The 19,736-nt window shown below is 39.4% G+C and overlaps 1 protein-coding gene across 1 annotated transcript in view; it reads right to left on the bottom strand.

Moving 5' to 3' along the window:
* Positions 1–18,155, bottom strand: part of XRCC5 (X-ray repair cross complementing 5) — a 98,813-nt gene extending 80,658 nt beyond the window's left edge. Inside the window, exons 1-7 of the mRNA XM_090283489.1 lie at positions 18,024–18,155; positions 11,968–12,081; positions 9,304–9,487; positions 8,462–8,510; positions 7,400–7,522; positions 4,426–4,617; positions 1,240–1,354 (exon numbers count right to left, since the gene is read on the bottom strand). Of these exons, the coding sequence (XP_090139615.1) occupies positions 1,240–1,354; positions 4,426–4,617; positions 7,400–7,522; positions 8,462–8,510; positions 9,304–9,487; positions 11,968–12,081; positions 18,024–18,044 (798 nt within the window). The 5' untranslated portion in view covers positions 18,045–18,155. The remainder of the gene's footprint in view (positions 1–1,239; positions 1,355–4,425; positions 4,618–7,399; positions 7,523–8,461; positions 8,511–9,303; positions 9,488–11,967; positions 12,082–18,023) is intronic.
* Between the last annotated feature and the right edge of the window lie 1,581 nt (positions 18,156–19,736).

The raw sequence follows: 19,736 nt of genomic DNA, 5'->3' as shown, positions 1-19,736 counted from the left end.
ATATTATTCAGCCATAAAAAATAAAACAAAATAAAACCCTCTCATTTGCAACAGCATGGATGGACCTAGAGGGTATTATGCTCAGTGAAATACGTCAGTCAGAGAAAGACAAATACCATATGAATGGAATATATATACCGTACATACGGAATCTAAAGAACAAAATAAACGAACAAACAAAAAGAGAACTGGTGACTGCCACGGGGAGGGGGCGTTGGGGCACTGGGTGAAAGAAGCGAAGGGGTTAAGAAGCACAAGTTGGTAGTTACAACAGTGTCGGGGAAGTAAGTAAAGCACTGGGAATATAGTCAATAATATTGTGATACCCATGTATGGTGCCAGCTGGGGTACTGGAAAGACTAAGGGGAACACTTTGTAAAGTATATGACTGTCTGACCACTAAGCGTACACCTGAAACCAATACCTAATTTAAAAAAGAAGAAAAAGAAGAAGCTGCAAAGATTTCATGGATTTGGAGTGTGTTTTTGGAATTAAGTCCCTGAATATACAAAAAAAAAAAAAGACACCTGAATATATGAGTTTATATAAACACATATTTTTTTGTATATCTAAATGTTTTTATATATTTATTTTGCACATTTAAATTAAAAAAGGCAAAGAGGGTCATGTGAATGCACAGATCAGAGACACATACTCAAACCGGAATTTAACAAATAATTATTAACTAAAGCAACTCATTTTTGAAAGTATGCTATTATGTACAAACATACATGTATTACAAAAGGCAATTTCACAGTCACAAGTGAGTATTTTCTGTTACTTCACAGATACTGTTACTACCAGATCATTAATAATGGAATTAGGTGTAAATGAGTTTTCAAAACTCCAACTTCTTAACTCTGGTGTATATCCTATATTTCTGCCATGATACAATAATGGCACAACTTAATGCATTTCATTTTCTTTCTTTAAGAAAAAAAATAAAATAGAGAGAGAGAGAAAGGCCTGGAACTCATGATTAACAATTAATTATCAATAGAAAGAAAGAGGAGGGAATCAATCTCTATCAGAGGCAATTCCTAAAACTTCCTCTCCTCACAGGCCTTTTCCTAAAAGATAGAACCAATACAAACAAGGAGAGCAGTTGGAGAGCAGTAATTATGGTACTAAATAACCCACACATAAACTGGCAGTTCCTTATGTAAGTATATTTGCCTGCCAGGTAACATTTCTTTAAAAAAAAAAAAAAAAAAAAAAAAACGTGTACCAACCACTTACCGATTTATAAGCCAAAATCTCTATAGACAAATTGGAGCCAATGGTCAGTTGACAGCGCCAGGGTGCGGGAGACCTCTCAGTTTTCTTAAAGACACATAGTTGTCTCATACTCTCACTTAATAAAGAAAAAAACACACAATGAAAGCAAAAATTTTTTAATGTTAATAGAGCTGAAATGATGTGCTTAGTTTTCTAGAATGAGAAGTGAACTGCTGTTGATCATAAAGAGAGGAACAGCAGGGGATGGCAGGAAGGTGACAATCCCAATTTGAGAGAGAGCCAGGATCCAATTGAGTTGGCTCAAGAGGAAGCAGTTGAATTACTTTTCTGACAGATGAAAATGAACATCTCTATCTTCCCATATTCAATCTTTTCCTTCAACTCAGCCAGTTGTTCTTACCATTTTTTTCAGGACCAGGGGCATTCTGAGGATATGATAAAGGCACATTTACAAATGAGCACTCACAATATAAAGGGTTCATCCAACTCCCTGAAAACCATGGACCTGAGGATAAGAACCCCTATCTAGGATATCCTGGGCGGGCACCATCCTGTAACATCACTGTTCACAACTCTACAATTCTTATTTAATTCCAATTCTCTTAAATAAAAGGCATGTGTATCTGCATGCACATACTACATAATGGAGAGAGTTAAATAAAGACTTTCCAGGGGATGAAGGAACTTACCAGTCTGTATTTTAGTCTTAAGGTAAAGCAGACAGAAAACTCAAGGTTTCCTACTGAGGATGGAGGGGAAAACTTGAGGGGCAGCAAACACACTGTAAAGTATTACTTCATTTGAACCTAAGTCCAGATCAATTCTATTTTTATCTGGCCCCCAAACACAACACAGAAGATGATGGGCAATATTTGGAATTTGTGGTAGTCAGTAAAATAAGGAACAAAGAAATTAATGACCAAACACATTCAAAGCACACAGTCTAGACTATGATTTCCCCTTGGTACAGATGAAAAATATATCTAGAAAAAGATAAAGAGAATTACATGACATTATCCAGAGTTATGGCCAAAGAAGCCTCGAGCAACTCTGATTTTCAGAAATAACTTACAACGAGTAACAGATATTCTACCTGACAATCTGCTTCCAAAGCTTCTGGTGCACCTTGCCTTTGGATTTGTTGGGGGAATGAATGGATCTGACCCAGATATAATCTGTCTCATAGGACATTGCTAGTCCAAGTACGAGTCACATTTAAAATCATCAGGGGGTTTGGATTTGTTCCAGAGGAAGTTCTAAAGACCATCTAATGAGTAACAACTGAGAACAACTATATCAGCTTTGAAGCAGATTTGAACCTCCCAAATTAGAAATCAAATCATCTCCTTAAGATCTTCTAGACATGGATAAGTCTAGTCTAGTACATTCTGTGGTGATGGAAATGTTCTATTTCTAACTGTGCCTATCCAAAAGGCTACTGAGTACTTGAAATAGTGTGACCGAGGGGCTGAATTTTAAATTTTACTTAATTTAATGAATTTAAATTTAAATAGTCATATTTGGATAATGAATACTCTATTAATTGACAAAGTTCTGGTTCACACCTTCATGACAGACTTAAAATCATAGTTCAGACTGCTGGGGCAAAACACAGTAATTTCTCTTCTTGCTATGCTACAGGAAAATAAAAACTTTTTAAACAGTAATTTAATACAAATTAATACAGCCTATAATTTTTCTTTCTGATATGATGGTGAAAATCTTAGCTTAAGAGATGTATTCATATATTAGAACAAGCCATGTCCAAATATGAAAGAGAAATAAGTTAGGAATACATATTATGACAAAAAAAAAAACCCAACCATCACTTCACAGGATTCCTCACTGAGTCCTTTGCCAACCCCTTAGGAAATTACAATTCAGTTTCCAAAATTCCCATTTACCTATAATTTTTCAAGGATATCTACATTTAGAAAATCAAGATGTACTGCTTGTCAATTATAGCTCACCTGATATATTTAAAAATTGTAGTTGAGAAAATAAATTAGAGCAGATATACATTATAACTACTCAGTTAAGAACTTTGCTTAAAATGTCTGTATTTTACGTATTTATTGATACACTGGAAACTAATTTGCAAACATCAAGTAGCACTATCCCTGAGAATTTGAAACTACACAAGCCATACTGCATGGTGAAATACTTATTTCCATCTTCCCACAACCAGGCCCCTCAAACAAATACTGTTCCAGATGCTACTGATCCCTTGCAGGTTCTCTGCTCTAAATGAGTGTATGTCCAATTCCAACCAAGAATAACAAGAATAAAGGAGAGTCCCTCTCACAGCCTTTAACTGGATGGCTGAAAAAAGTACTCTGTTTTATTGGTATAGTAAGTCAAAGATTTCATATTTCTTAAATCAGTCTGTCTTTACAAAACACACATGAAATAAAGAGGTTATAAGTTCTTTTGGGGATTTTCTGTTTTGTTTTGCCTGACCAAACTTTTGGGACCAAAATTCTTTTGAAGGAAAATCACTATATTATAGTATCTTGCCTCCCAAAACCTAAACCAGAGGTAAAAAGGATATTGAATATCTAGATCTGCCACCACTTTTTATAATTAAGAATGTGTCTTTGTAGGTACATGAAAGGAAGGGCCTAAAAAATGTGTCCCAAGGTTGGCATAAAGAAATACTCTACCTCACCTTCTACATTTTGACTTGTTAAATATTTTGTGGTATCTATGCATTTCTACACTTCACTGAGAAAGTTATGGAAATAAACAAGAAATCTTGTGCCAACTACACAAACCAAAAAAAAAAAAAAAAAGGTTAGGAACTGATGTACCATTTCTTTAATGAAAAGCAGAAGATCTATAAAAAAACAACTGCTGCCCTGACTGGTGTGGCTCAGTGGATTGGGCTGTCCTGCCAATCAAAAGGTTGCCAGTTTGATTCCCAGTCAGGGTACATGCCTGGGTTGCAGGCTAGATCCTCTTTTGGAGGTGTGTGAGAGGCAACTGATCGATGTTTCTCTCCCTCTCTTTCTCCCTACCTTCCCTTCTCTCTAAAATAAAATAAATAAAATCTTAAAAAAAAAAAAAAAAAAAAGAATAACTGCTAATTCAAGAGTGGTCCAGAAAGAGAAAAACATTAGGAAGCCCTGTGATCAGAAATTTATATAGGTACAATTGAAATTTATAATCAAGGTTTGCACCTCTCACCTGAAAGAATAAATTTCATCCAGCCCATCTTCACCTTCTAAAGACATCATCACCTTTTTCACCATCTTAATACCTTCTTTTTGCTGCTCAGTAATTCCTTTTAAAGGAAATGAGGGTCCATGGTGGTCTGGGCGCAACTTGTCATCTCTTCTATCCCCAGCTCCATCTTCCTTGCCAATTGGGAAAGGCAAACTATCAGGAAAAGATCAGCAGTAGTTAAGAAGACAAGCTCTGAAGCCAGATAATAATCTGGGTTCCAATCCTGTGACTGTCACTTACTAGCTATGAGAAAATGGGCCTGTCAGTCAACCTCTCTGAGCTTTGAATTTCTCATCTGTCAAATGGCGCTTATCGACTTCAGCCAATATTCTCTCAGTTTCAAGTACCAACGCTTCTTTGGTTTGGTAAAATTGGGAAATTTATTGGCTTATATAACTAAGTAATTGAAAAGGCAGAATTGCATATGACCTTAGAATGACTAGTCTCAATCACCAGATTATCTGACCCTGTCACTCTCTCTCCTCATATTTAGTCTTCCCTTGCTTTTATGATGACTTCACTCTCAGACTGGCTTTCTCCATGATGCCACTGAATGCATTCAAACTCATATTACCCAGTTCCACTACCCGAAAGTGATTGCGTGTTTACCCTCTACTCTCAAATTAAAAAAAAGAACAAACAAACCAGGAATCACTGATAGCCCGGGGACCAGACCTAGAAGATGTCAGCTCTCATTCAAGCCGTTAGATTAAAGTTTAAGAAATGCTTTCTAGAAAAAGGCTGGGTGATATTCTAACAGACAAAAATAAATAAATAATTGCCTATTAATTGATGTTCCCTTAAGATTATTATAAAGATTAGAGAATGTGTATAAAATACTTAAAACTCAAATAATGTTATCATTACTATATTATAGATAGAGAGTTCCTATACAGAAATCAGTTAATTGCTAGAAATATGTAAAACCAATTTTGTTCTTGTATTTCACTCCAACTGTTTGACCGTAATGAGACTAAAACTAGGTTGGGATTCAATAATCAATACACAAATTGAAAAAGAAGCCAACCAAACACATTTTATGATAATACTCTACATGGCGCTTTACAAATGCTTTCATGTAAACAACCTAGTTTAATCCTTATTAAGTTAGGTGCATAGAGATTTCTACCTCTTATTTTCCAAAAAGAAACTAAAGCTACAAAGTTGAAATCCACACAGCCAGTAAGTGATGGAGCAAAGACTCAGTCATCTGACTGAAGGGGCCACGTTCTGTCCACGTACCCTATCACTTTACGTTGCCCCTGGAAACCTGAACTGAGTTCAGCTGTCTTTTCTGTTCACTCAACCTGATGGTCATGCTTTGTGGGTAGTTATTTTTAAGATGCTTTCTCTACTATTTTATTTGCTATAATTAAAACAGGGATTCCTATTTTTAACTTTTTATGTATAATTAGCATGACATATTTGCATGTCCTGTATTACCTATCAGATTAAGAGCTTCCAAGAAACAGGGTATGGAACAGAGTATGCATCAGGCCATTGCTGTTTCCATAACATGAACCAGGAAAAAGGAAGAATGACATGATAATGAAGTCAGAAAGTTATCCAGGAAAAAGAAGTTACAGTAAAAGTTCTTTCTACCCTGTATTAAACCAGAAATAAACTTTCTCAGTAGTCAGTAGATGAATCTCAAAACTAGGTTCAAGGAACAGTCCTGCTCAGAATTCAATGCTTTTTTTGATGTGTATTTTTTTGTCCACCTAGAATAACCAAACACATGTAGGATACATCAAATGATAAAACCAAAACTCTATTTCGTATGCTGGAGGTTTATAATACAGGAAGAAAGCATATTACTCCCCACTCGCTCCTTTGAAAAAATGCACCCGATCAAATAATGAGCAAGAAGAAGAAAAGGCTGTTTGTTTCCCTCTTCAGCACGCTTTACAGTACTGCTCACACAAAACAAAGTAGCCCTTTCCAATGACATTGACAGAAGTGCACTACGCTTCAGCCATACAAAGGCATCCTGAGATTATGAACAGGGAACAGAAGCCGAACTGGGCTTTTGAAGTGCTGAGAAAACCGTAACTCAGTAAGAGAAATGTCACTTTTAAAGGAATTAATTTCTGTGAAGTACCATTTTAACAAGTATCAGTGAGATGGGTTACTCTGAACTATTTTTCTACAGAAAGGAGGTGCCCCTCAGCAGTTCTAAGAGGTACACACATGCAAGAGAGGTGTTGAATTTCTGGTGGCAGGCATTTTGAAGCCAAATGCTTACCGTTCTAAGCTGGAGGCTTCTTAGTATAGCTCTCAGTCTGAAAAATGAGTTTCCCCAGAAGCCTAATAATTCTGTATCCTATACCAGCAATTTTCAACCGGTGTACCACAATAATTTTTAAGACATGCATGTGTCTTAAAATTTTCAACTGGTTGAAAACCGTAGTACAAAAATAGGACAAGAAAAAAATAGGTTTCAGACACAGCAGGAAGGATTAGTGTAATCAAAAGAACTCATAGAGGATAAAAAAAGGAAATGCCTGAAGGGGAAATTCAAGTTACTGGGGAGGGCTCTCTCCCCAAAAAACTGTAAAATATACTCCCCCTTATATTTGTATACTTCCTCTCTAAATACACATAAGCAATTTATATTTTATAAATGTGTGTGTATCCTTTAGATCTGAAAGTTAAAAATAGGCACTATGTGTGTTTAAAATGATTCCCAAGCTGACATTCCTCTCTACTGTAAAGACATCTACTGTAAGAGAGAGCTGTCTAGAGCTGTTTAAGAGCTAAACTCTGGTGTTTCATTGTGATTTTCATCCCTTCTCACCAAAGCTCAGCCCACAGAGAGTGATCAGTGATATTTGCTGAGGTCAGACTCATGGGAGCAAGCCCACCATAAAGGGGCCCACTTACTACGTTGTGAGAGCAGAGGATTTGTCTACAAACATTATTCTCATGGTCTTACAAGAACTGCAGGGAGATATTGAACTTCCTCAGGTTATGAATTATAGTATCCAGCTGATCTTTGCTGAATGGGCTGTTGAGATCAGTGAGTACTTCAATATGCTTCTTCTCAAACTTCTTTCCTCTAAAAGAGAGAGTTATCACATTAGGAAATCGTTCTCCTGAATTAGTTCCTACAGATTCAAATGCACTTGCTCACTAAGCAGAAAGAGGCTAAGGCATGAATCTAGATTCAGTTAACAAATGTGATTTATAATCTAAAAGCCTACATATTGTTGATGCTCAGTTAAGTTTCTACCAACCACGTAATCACCTGGTTATAATTCATACTTTTAACATCTTAGAAAAATTTCTGAGCACTATGGAAATATGATGTCTCTGATTTCCTGATTCTAACTTCAGTTAAAGATGTGGTCATTATGATTAAAAAGGATTCCTTTCCAGCCTCCACACAGGCAGAAGTAATCAAGGACTCTCTCAGGGAACTCCTTCAGCTTTGCAAGGATTCACTTGCCAAACACCCTGGTCAGATTCCACTCACAGGGCTGGTGGCAGGATTTTGCAAAGAACATAAAGAGACTGAAAAATCGTAATACAAATTTAGGTCTGAGATTTTTGTGCAAATCATTTTTCCTAACAGTCAAGGGATGTGTTTGTGTGTATATTCAAAGACATATTTTAAAGGCACAGTAATTAAAAAGTAATGAATTAGGAAGCTGGGCGGAGTTACTATACATCTAATTTAAATAATATATGGATGATACAACTTAGTATTTTTTTAAATTCCTTTTATAAACTCCTGGTAATTAGCTTAAGTCAAAGGGAGAAACCTGATACAAGCCAATTACTCCTCCCAGAGAAATTTCCACTCAATATATCCCTTCCTTTTAAAAAACTTTTACAAAAGAGAGGCTGATCTGAACCACTGAATTCTATCAAATGTTTCTTTAGCCACACAAACATGCCACTTGATTAAGAATGAACCACACAGTGCACTGAATATCAACCCATACAACTTTTGCAGAGAGGCTCATTTCCAACTCTCTTCAGGTGAGACACTTACACAGTTTCCCGCTGAATCACATCCATGCACACGATGAGTGCATCCAGGACTCAGCTAGTTAAGGGCAGAAGGTATCAACAAACAGTCCCTTCATCCCAAGAAGATGAGACTTTCTTCCAATAAAGGCCACAGTGTTGGAAACTGTGGACACTGGCCTATCTGATGATTTAAAAGTACTTGTTCAGTGGCCCTTCTTCCAAAGTTTATTTCACTAACATATACTCACATACACTATATATCAAAGCACACATCCTGAAACATATAATGTGAAGTGATGCATAATGTAGCATTTGTTAAGTTGCTCCCAGCACAGCAGCACCTCCTAGTGATCAGAGACGGCACCACTAACTGTTTAGAAGAATAAGAGTAAACCCTTTAAATCAAAGAACCTGTGGAAGAATCTAGAACTCTCACAATTTGGCTATCAAGTCTTATTTTCAGCACAAAAATACCCTCCAACCAGGAAATTGTGGAGAATGCTAATGCTATACTCTTCTAGAACTATCTTCTCTATGTCCAAACATTTCTGACCACCCCCCCACCCCCCCTACTAAACCCTCTACACATCCCTGGTATCTTCCCCGTTCCATGCCTCCCAACCTCACAATACTACTAGTGCAAAGAAGGGGCAAGATTCTATCCTGGAGGACCTGGAATCCAGGTACGCAACCCAACCTGACTGGTTTCCCATTTAATCCTAACACATGTCTTCTCCATGTCCTCAGAGCCAAAATGTCCAGGTAACCAGAGATAAGACTCTTAGAGAACCGCACCAAACTGGATAATGACTCCTTAGATTAAAGAAAATTTCGTAAGAGTCTTCTTTGGCTGAAAAAGGATACAGTCAGCTTGTTGAGAACCTGGTTGGATTTTGCTTTCAATGTCCTCCAACAAGTCTAAATCCGGCAGCATCAGGTGTCTGTGCACGGTGATGTTCTGATACTGATCCTTGCTGGCAAGGGCGTTCTCAGTGCCATCTGTACCAAAAAGGACTAATGCAATTTCATCCTTGCTCTCAGCAAACACCTAGAGAAGAATGTTAGAAGGTTGAAACCCATATGGTACCACCTGGAAGCCGTTAAGACACCTATCCTTCAGGGAGCGAGACAACCATAACTCCCTACGACATGTTCCTGGGGCCACTGTCAACAATAGAATATTGGGCTGGATCACCCATGGGACAATGACAATTCCTAGGTTCTCACAGACTTTTTTATGGACTATAGGTCCCACCCTTCATTTCAGCACAGTTCAGGGTAGGGGAATAGTAGGGTGGTAACCGCTCCTGAAGAATCTAGCAAAATCAGACTAATTCTCAATGAAAACTGATAATTTGAAAAGATTTTAATCCATCTTTGTGGAATGACTATCCCAGGTTTAAGTTTTCCAGAGATTAAAATTTTTTTTTGCTGATTCATATCCTATAGCACAGGAATTGCACCTATAGGTAATATATACCATAGAGAAATTCTTACACGTGTACATAAGTACACAATGAGCAAGAAAGTTCACTTCAGCACTGTTTATAACAAACAGGGCAAAATCCATCAAGAAAGGAATGCAAAAACACATTGAAGAATATTTATAAAATGGAATATTAGCACCCAGTAATTCGTGTACTGTTTATCAACAGGAATAAATCTTAAAAACGTAAGGTTGAGAAAAAATAAGCAGCAAAATTACATGTACCACATAATAACATCACACACTTTTGAGAGCTTCATACAATACTAAATATTATTTATGAATATACTTATAACCAAAAGTATAAAATATGCATGGTGATAATTATGCAAATTCTGAGGAAAAGAGGATTAGAAAAGGATATACATATAATGTGTTTAAGAAAAAAAGAAAAAGAAATTAAACATAGCAAAAGTTTAGAATTACATATTGCTAGACAATGGGAAAATAGATTTTCATTATATTATTCTCTGCATATGCTTTTAATGAAATATTTCATAATCAAACAAAAATAGTATCTGACACAACAGGCAGTCCTGTTCCCACCTAGTGATTAAGTCTTATACATCAATGGGGAGAATGCTACATGGCGAAAGGATGCAATTCTGTCATTCTTCATTTTTTGTTTGGTCTGTTCAATTCCCTGTCTCTTACCAACTTTAGTTATAATCCCTAGTTGTATATGGAGATATTGTCCCAGGTGCTGGGGTTAAAAAATGTCCAACACACCAGTGGGACAGGCCAGCCAGAATTCTATCTGCCTCCTGGACAAAAACTGATCTTCAGGCAGGGTCATCTTGCTCAACAACAAAACCTCAGGAGAGGGGAGGGAATTCTGGGTGCAGCATGAAGACTGGCACCAGGTTTTGTCTCTCAGCTTTCCGATTCACTCAGACTCCCATGGAAGGGGCAGAGCCAAAAAGAAAACTAAAAGCACTGTTTCTCTTTTTTTAAAAATCTATACTACACCGGGGCACAGCAGCACTACTTGAATACAACCAACATGAATACTATAACCAATAATGGCAGTAGAGGCATTTTTTTCTTTGGCACACTAAGGACTCCAGGTCATCAGAATTTTTTAAAATCTAGGATGACAGTAGGAGGTGGCAGTGCCCAGTGGAAAGGGTGATACCCACAAGAAACAGCAGAGGTGTCCAGGAGGAGCAGCAGTACCCAGGGAATGAAGAAGGACTTCATGGACTTAGCAGTCATACCAGGCAGAAAGAGCAGCAATCAAAAGAAAAGTGTAATTGACCCACTCCCCACTTTGAATGTGAGCTGGCTTTAGTGACTTGTTTGACTATAAAAAGCCACATAGGCACGTCTCTTAGAATACCCACTCTTGTTAGAACCAGCTGCTGAACTGTGAGAACCCCAAGTCACATGGAGAGACCACATGTAAGGGTTCTGATGCACAGCCTCAACAGAGTTCACAGCCACCGGAAGGCATAATTACCAATCATGGGACTGAGCCATCTTTGATGTCTGGCCCAGTTTAGCTTTCAGATGACCCAGAATTAGTGACCACGTGAGTGCACCTGTACAAAAGGCCTCAAGAGAGAGGTCACCCAACTGAGCCACCCAGTTGTCTCACAGAACCATAAAGAGATTTTTTTTTTTATAATGTCATTTAAGATGTTAAGTTTGGGGATAGTATGTTACCAGCAAAAGGTAACTAGAATAGGCACAAAGTAGTTGAAGGACTTGTTCAAGATCATGAGCTCAGTAAATGACATGGCACAGCAAGGATTCAAACCCAGGCCATCTGGCTCTAGAGACTACTTTTAAACATAACTTGACATTGCCTCTTGTTTTGGTAAAAACTGTAATATCCAGTGGAGGGGCCAAAAACAAGAGACAAAAAACATATCAGGTTCTAATGATAGACAGACCTGCATGGGAGCAAATGTAAGAGAATTCCTCATGTTCCCCAAAACACTGAGGCTGGACCTTGTAAACAGGCTGGTATCTTCCACTGAAGTGGAAGCAACAAGCAGTCAGAACGTGAGTTTCAAGCTCAAGGTCAATCTGACACTTACCTTTCGCTGCACAAACATGGTCATCACCTTCTTTGCCTGTTCAAATGGGGATTCTTCACCAGGAAAGGAGTTACTCATGGTAAAGCCTACATCCATACACAGGACAACAGCTGCCTGGAAACAAAGTCCCAAAGAGTATTACGAAGTTGTTAATAATAGTCATAAAAAAGAAAGAAAAGAGATAAGTCCTTTGTTTACTTCATCCAGAGAGCCTGTACTGACATTTAGGGGATGCATGGTAAAGGGAGGGAATATATGTAAGACATGTAAATTTTTACTATGGAGAAACTTTAAATAGTCCTAGTATTTTCAAAAAGCTAAAAAGCATCTGCCAGGCAGGAGTATGCTCCAGGTAGGTGCTGCTCCTTCGGCCTGAGCCCAAGAATAAACCCAGGGGGCACAGATCGGCAAACAACCTGCAAGCTAGAGCTAAGCCCAGCCCAGCTGAGCCTAAAATACGCCAGACAACTGCCATTGATCTACAGACCCACAGGCATGAGAACAAATGCTTTTGTTGTAAGCCGCTGATTTGGGGTGTAGTTTGTTATAAAGCATTTTTGTGGCAACAGGTGACTACTACCATCTATATATGCTAAAATGACATGCCACAATTTGAATTGGTTTATAAACTGGGGACTTAAAATAAAGACCAAGACACCAAATCTATTCTAGGAGGGGACAAAAACACATAAACAAATAATACCAGCACAATGTTCCATGACAGAGGTATGCAGTGGGCACTGTCAGGCATACACAAGAGGTCTCTACCCAAGACTAATGGAGAAGATAGAGGAGGGATAAGGAGGCAGAAGAAGCTGCCTAGATATGAAACTTGGATGAGTCTTAAAGAATAAGTAGGACTCAGTCACGTGAACAAGGGGAGCTGCAGAGAGAGGGAATCACATAAATACACCTATTCATTAGATAACAATCATGTACATAAAAGACTAAGAAAATACGGAAAACAAACTATTCTATAAAAAGGATACATGTGGGGTGGGCTGGATGGGGGAGAGAAATGGGGGAAAATGGGACAACTGTAATTGAAAAACCAAAAATAAAAAATAAAATAAAATAAAATAAAATAAAAGGATACATGTAAAATTCTATATTTGGCCTCCAAAATTTAACAAAATATGAGTTGGAGGAGATCTGAACAAATAACAACTAATCATTTCAGAGTGGATTACAAAATGAGTCACTAGTATAACATGGCTATAGCACTACATTGCCCACACCTATCTCATTCCATCCTCCAAAATATTTTAAGTTGTGTCAGTGGCTTACTTGAATTCAAGTAAGGAAAAGAAAGATCTTATGGTAAGAAAATAAAATAAAATAAAATAAAATAAAAAGACCTTATGGATTAGCAATCTGGAGACCTGAGATCCAGACCTGTCTTTATTATCGATTAGTTCTGAGTCCTTGGGAATGTCACTTAACCTCACTGTTAATTCACGGAGGTAGAAAGCAGCTGTTGGACTAGATGAGCTCTAAAGTCTTTTCCAGAGTTAACATTCTTTGACACTGACAGTCTCACCTGTGCTCTGTACTGATCAGACCACATTTGACAAACTGAGAGCAGTTCTTAGCATCACATCTTAGAAGATTATTAAAACTGAACATGAAGAACAAAAAATAGGAGTCACAAAAATGGGGAGACAGACAAACAACCCCCCATCGAAAGGAAAGGTAGAGTCCCCAGAAAGAGTGCTAAATGAAATAGAGGGGAGCCAACTATCAGATATGGAATTGAAAGCACGGATTATGGAGAAGCTCAATGAGCTCAGCGGAAACTACAAAGAACTCCAGAAAAACTACAGTGAACTCCAGAAGAACTATAAGGAACTTACTGAGAATTATACCAGCATCAAAAAGGACATGGAAGCTATCAATAAGAGCCAGGAGGAAATGAAGAATACGATCTCTGAATTGAAGAACACAGTAGAAGGAATTAAAAGCAGGCTAGAGGAAGCAGAAAATCGGATCAGCGAGCTGGAGGACAATGTAGACAAAAACTCCGAGACAGTGCAACAAAATGAAAGAAGACTGAACAAGACTGAAGAGGCTCTAAGACAGCTGCAGGACAACATGAAACGTTATAATATCCATATCATAGGAATTCCAGAAGGAGAAGAAGAAGAGCAAGGGATAGAAAACCTCTTTGAAAAACTAATGACGGAAAACTTCCCTAACATGAGGAGAGAAAGAATCATGCAAGTCCAGGAAGCACAGAGGGTCCCAATGAAGATGAACCCCAACAGGCCCACTTCAAGACACATCATAATTAAAATGCCAACATTCAAAGACAAAGAGAGAATCCTAAAAGCAGCAAGAGAGAAACAACTAATAACATACAAGGGAGCTCCAATAAGGCTATCATCAGATTTCTCAGCAGAAACACTACAAGCCAGAAGGGAATGGCAAAAAATATTCCAAGCAATGAAAAACAAAGGCCTACAACCAAGAATACTCTACCCAGCAAGGCTCTCATTCAAAATGGAAGGTGAAATAAGAAGTTTCCAAGACAAAAGAAGGCTAAAAGAATACATCTCCACCAAACCAGCATTGCAAGAGATGCTAAAGGGTCTGCTTTAAGAAGATGAAGAAACAGAGAGAGACAGAGAGGAACACGAGTACAAAGGGGGAAAATGACAATGAATAAGTACTGAAAGAAAGAAGGAACTTCTGCCATTTGCAACAACATGATTGGAACTAGAGAGAATTGTGCTTGGCGAAATGAGCCAGGCAACAAAAGAAAAATACCTTATGCTATCACCTGTTGCAGGAAACTGATGAACAACACAAACAAATGAGCGAAATTGAACCAGAGGTATGTGAACAAGGAGTAGACTAACAGTGACAGGAGGGGAGATGGGAGGGAGAGAAGGGGTAGGAAGGGGAAGGGTCTAGTCAAAGAACATGTGTGGATGACCCATGGACATGGACAGCTGGGTGGAGACTGGATGTGGGGAGGGCAGGGTGTAGGGAAGCAGGAGGGGGAAAAGAGTGAGACAACTGTAATGGAAAAACAAACAGAAAATTTTTTAGTGGGGGGTGAAAAATGAAAATATAAAGAATGGAAATGCAAGTTCAGTGAATATTAGAAGGACAAGGATTTTCCTTCCGATAAGACAGTCCTACAGATTTAGAGACTTGTATGTGGGTTATGTTACATAAATTAACATGTATTTTCTGTTTTCAAAGGGCATAAGCCTACGATCTCATTACCTGAGTGATTGTCTGTTCGAATAAGCCTCACTTAATCCTGTCTGCAGCGCTACCTCCTGAGACTCAATGGTTTGGCTGAACTAAGTGGCTGGGTTGGTGAAGAATGGGGTGGTCTGTGGGCTTCACTTTAAAATTGGTTTCTCTTTTCTATCCTAATGGCTTGGACAGAAAGAGCCCACAGGCCTGAGAGGGGGGATACCTAAAATATTTCCCTCAGTCCAAACTAAGTATAATGGGCAAAAGGGTTTTGGACAGGTGAGATGTACCTGGCATACCTTCCTCCAAAGAAGCCCTTATGTTCCCTAATGTGGGACATTGAAAAATTAATACCTGTCTTTTGTCATCTAGTGGTTACGGATTGAATGATGTCTTTTAACCCTGTTGCCCCCAGAATACAACAAGGATGCCAGCCTGTTAAACCAAGCACGCCGTTGTCCAGAGACAGCCAACCAACCAGGAGTCTGCACGATCCTTCCCCTTGTGGGAAGGCCACCCTCCCCTCCACACCCCCACTCTTATTAGGGATTTCTTGACCCACGGGTAGGTAGGACGACGACCTTGTCCAGCTTGAAGCAGCTAGAGGAGCTCGAGACCTTCGTCCATTGTCCTTTATAAGATTGTAAAGGGTCTTAAGTCTGAGAGGGAGGGATTGTTATTTTTTATTGTTAAAATATTTAACTAATTAATTAATTATTTTTAAAAAAGAAGAAGAAGGATATATGAAAGGGTGAGGCGGGAGAGCTTGTATGTACGACCCATGGGTATGGACTTGGAGAGGGGATTGTTGGGGAAGGGGGGTGCTTGGCGGAGGGGAGCAAAGGGGAAAAAATTGGAACTATTGTAACAATATAATCAATAAAATATACTTAAAAAAAAAACTGAACATGAAATGAAAAAGTTGAAAGTTAGAGAAGGATCTGCAGAACATGTGATGTGAGGAACAGTTTGGAAAAAAAAATGGATATTTAAGCCAGATGAGAAGATTTAGGGGAACATCTTTGTTCCTCCCAAATATTTGACAGCTGTGTAATATAAGGATTGATCTTTGGGGGAGGTAATAAGATCAGCAGATGGAAGTTACAGGCAGATTGGTTTGATTCCATACAAGGAGGAAAAAAATAACATTTAGAAGTGGTTAGTAAAAGAACCAGTTTTCTGAAGCAGTATTCTCTTGACCCTGGAAGTGTTTGAAAAACCTGGATGAGCTCCTATCAGGAAAGTTATACAGTATATGATTTCTAAATTTGGTTATATCTCAGGCAACACATGAAAAAGATTATTTAAGTTTTTCCCTAGTTTATAAAGAATTGAACTTAATGCACTAATATTAAGAGATTTCTGAAGTAAAGATAGCATGTTTGGATAAACAGTGGTGACAAACTACAAAATTCCTCTGAGAATAAGAAAATTTACATCCCAGTTTCAATGCCTTGAGCATAAGAGTCTTAAAAAATTTAAGAGTCTCAGAATATGTTGTTGCATTTATTTCATACATGTTCATAAAAACTACATCTAAAGCCCTGGCTGCTGTGGCTCAGTGGATTGAGCGTCGGCCTGGGAGCCAAGTGTCGCTGGTTCGATTCCCAGTCAGAGCACATTACTAGGTTGCACGTCAGGTCCCCAGTTGGGGGCGCAAGTGAGAGGCAACCACACAGTAAAAACAAAACAAAACAAAAGAAACAAACAAACAAAAAAACCCCACTACATTTAAATGAGAAAAGGCTAGGAATCAGGTATTCAAAAAATGTCCTCAAAGGGCTTCACAATATAGAACTTCTTACAGGAAAGTATAAGTCTATGTGATATTTCAAGTTCCTTTTTGGCAGCAGTAAGAAAACCAGGAAAGAGCAAGTGGGCAGCATAGCATCCATAATTGTTTTAATCAACGTTTCCCAATGGAAAATTGAGGCAACTAAGGCTTAGTTGCTCAAACTCCTATCTTGTTTACGTGTTATCGGATGGCTGTCATGGGGCCTTACTTTTGGGTGGGGGAAGAATTCCCTAGAACACACCTCCCTCTAGTGACCCTTCCAGAAAACTACCCCTCTCTACCTATATTGAAGAAATCATTTTAGTATCTGTTGTTAATTTGGGCACTGAAGGTCAGCGATTGCTAGCAACACAGAAATTCTCCAGGGCTCTGAAAGCCGGAGAAATTCTCCTGGGTTCCAACCGCGGTTTCACCTCTTATGGACTGGAGGACCTGGGCTAATCATTTCACATTTTTCAGGCCTTGGTTTTCTCACCTGTAAACTGGGGATAACAGCTTTCGTTTCATGGGCCTATTGTCAAGACTAAATGAGAGAGGCATAAAGCATTGACACCAGTGCCCCACACAGAGTAAGCTTCCAATCAATGTGAAATGTTCTATTATTACAGAGGTAATAATATGACACTTGACACTCAAGTTATTTGACTCACAGTCCCTCTCTCAAGTTTTACACGTCTGCGGGGTAGGCGCTTACCCATAGCTAACTTCCATTCTCATATAGATTTTTAAAACGCAGGCTCCGAAGTAACGGAGGGTGGCCGACTGGGTAGGGAGGTGGGGTAAGGAGGGCGTGGAGAGGAACTGAGAGGATGGGAGGGCAGAGAGGGCGGTGGGGAGCAAGCCAGGATCAAATTCAGGTCTCGGGCTCCAAATCTCCAGCTTTTCTCACAGCGCATCCCTCGGTCCAGGCAGGCCTTCCTGATCTAGCCCATGACCCACCACGATCTCCCTTCTTTCCCCACTCCTTCGCACCGCTGTTATCCCACGATTCCTGCTTCTGAACCACCCTCTCCATCCTCGGCTCGGGCAAGGAACAAGCCCACTCGCCCTCTACCTTATTCCCGGACCGCGCCATGTTGCCGCTCAACAGGAGCGTCCGTCGCTTCTTCCGGGCGGGAACCTGCGGCACCGCAACTCAGTTCCCGCGGACTCGGAGTCCGTGGGTCCTAGGAAGGCCGCTTCCCGCGGAGCCTGCAAGGGGCGGGGAAACGGTGTGCCGACGCTCTGAGCATGCGCAGATTTCTTGAGTGACGTCTGGTGCGGAAACGCTTGTGGTCTTCGAGTTGCCCAAGTGTCTATAACGAGATAAATACAAATCAATTATCCGAAAGATTCACTTCTCTTTTCTGTCACTGGGAGTAACACCTACGGCGTTTTGTATCAGAGCTCTCGCGTTAGATTTGCTTGAGTATGAGTATGAATTCAGAAAGTCACTTCTATTAAAGTTTTTTTTTCTAAAAAGGGGGGTGGGGATTAATGAAATACTTTACAGATGCGATGACTTTGGAACCAAATCCTGAAGGAAGTCATTTTCCAGGCAATCCAAAGCGGGAAGGACATTCTTTGGAGAAGAAATGGGACATATAGAGGCCTTGAGGCATGAAAGAGCATCTGCTAGGGAGCACCCAATAGTTTGGAGGGTCGATAGCTTGGAAAGAAGGAGAATGGGAGATGTGTGCTCTAGAAGTGGTGGCTGTCCATCACAGCGTCCTTTTAAAGGGGAACCGTCCAGCCTGCAGCCCCTGCTCCCTTGGACGGAGAATTGTCTAGGCTGAACCTGCACAGAAACAGCTATTTTCTATACCAAAGGCCCCACAAGCTGACAGATGAATGAACCAAGGGGCCAGCAATCAACATAATATCTACCAACCTTTGCCCAGACTGGAAAATCAAATCCAATCAGATTCTCTCCCTCTTGAAAATTTGACCTGGAAAAGGAGACACTAAAGCTGGAAAGATGTGGGGAGGCCATAGGGAGGGAGCTGAAGTTATAAATGCAATGAAGCCAAGAAGAGTCAGGCATTTTCAGACTAGGCTTGTGGAGCTCAGGAATTTCTTTAAGCTTTTGATTCAGACTCGAGGAGTTCTTTGAAAACAAATATTACTTTAAAAACTTTTTATATGACACACAAGTATAGAATGACTGGAGACTCATCATGATGAAGAAATTTACATGGTCTATGTCCATAAATTTGTCTTCAATGTAGCCTCTTTTCTTTCCTTTTTTCTCCTCCTATCTTTTTTTCTCTTTTCTCTTTCTTTCCCTTCTCCTCCCTCTCACGCCCACACACCCTCCATTAGAGGTTTGTTTCCTGGGAGAAATAAAAGTGATTCTAATGCCTGTGTTTGTTTGCATCTTAGCCATCCTTAGGGAAGTATTTAAGAGTCACCCACCTCCAGACAGCTAGGCAGTTGTGGTACTGAGAATGGATGTGAACTTTAAGCACTGCTTCCACTGGCACGGGGGGCTCCATTAATCAAGGGTGAAGAGGCAAATATTATTAATATGGCGAGACATATGACAGGAGGAATAAAGGAATTCTGGCTTTGTTCATTCCATTTCTCCCTGTCAGTTCAAGATCTGTTTGGATTTGTACGATATGGGACTGGCCTCCCGACTTGGTTAAGTTTTCCCTCTACTAATCTAGACTTTTACGGACCTTACTAGATAGAGCCCTTTAGAAATGATTTTCATTTACAAGCCTATTTCTTCCACTAGGTGGCGATCCTAGCTAAAATGAGGGCCATATCAATTTCATCTAGGCGT

The sequence above is a fragment of the Furipterus horrens genome, unplaced genomic scaffold (assembly GCF_987537825.1).
Source record: "Furipterus horrens unplaced genomic scaffold, mFurHor1.1.pri manual_scaffold_1, whole genome shotgun sequence".
Taxonomy (NCBI): domain Eukaryota; kingdom Metazoa; phylum Chordata; class Mammalia; order Chiroptera; family Furipteridae; genus Furipterus; species Furipterus horrens.
This window is presented reverse-complemented; position numbering and strand designations above follow the sequence as displayed.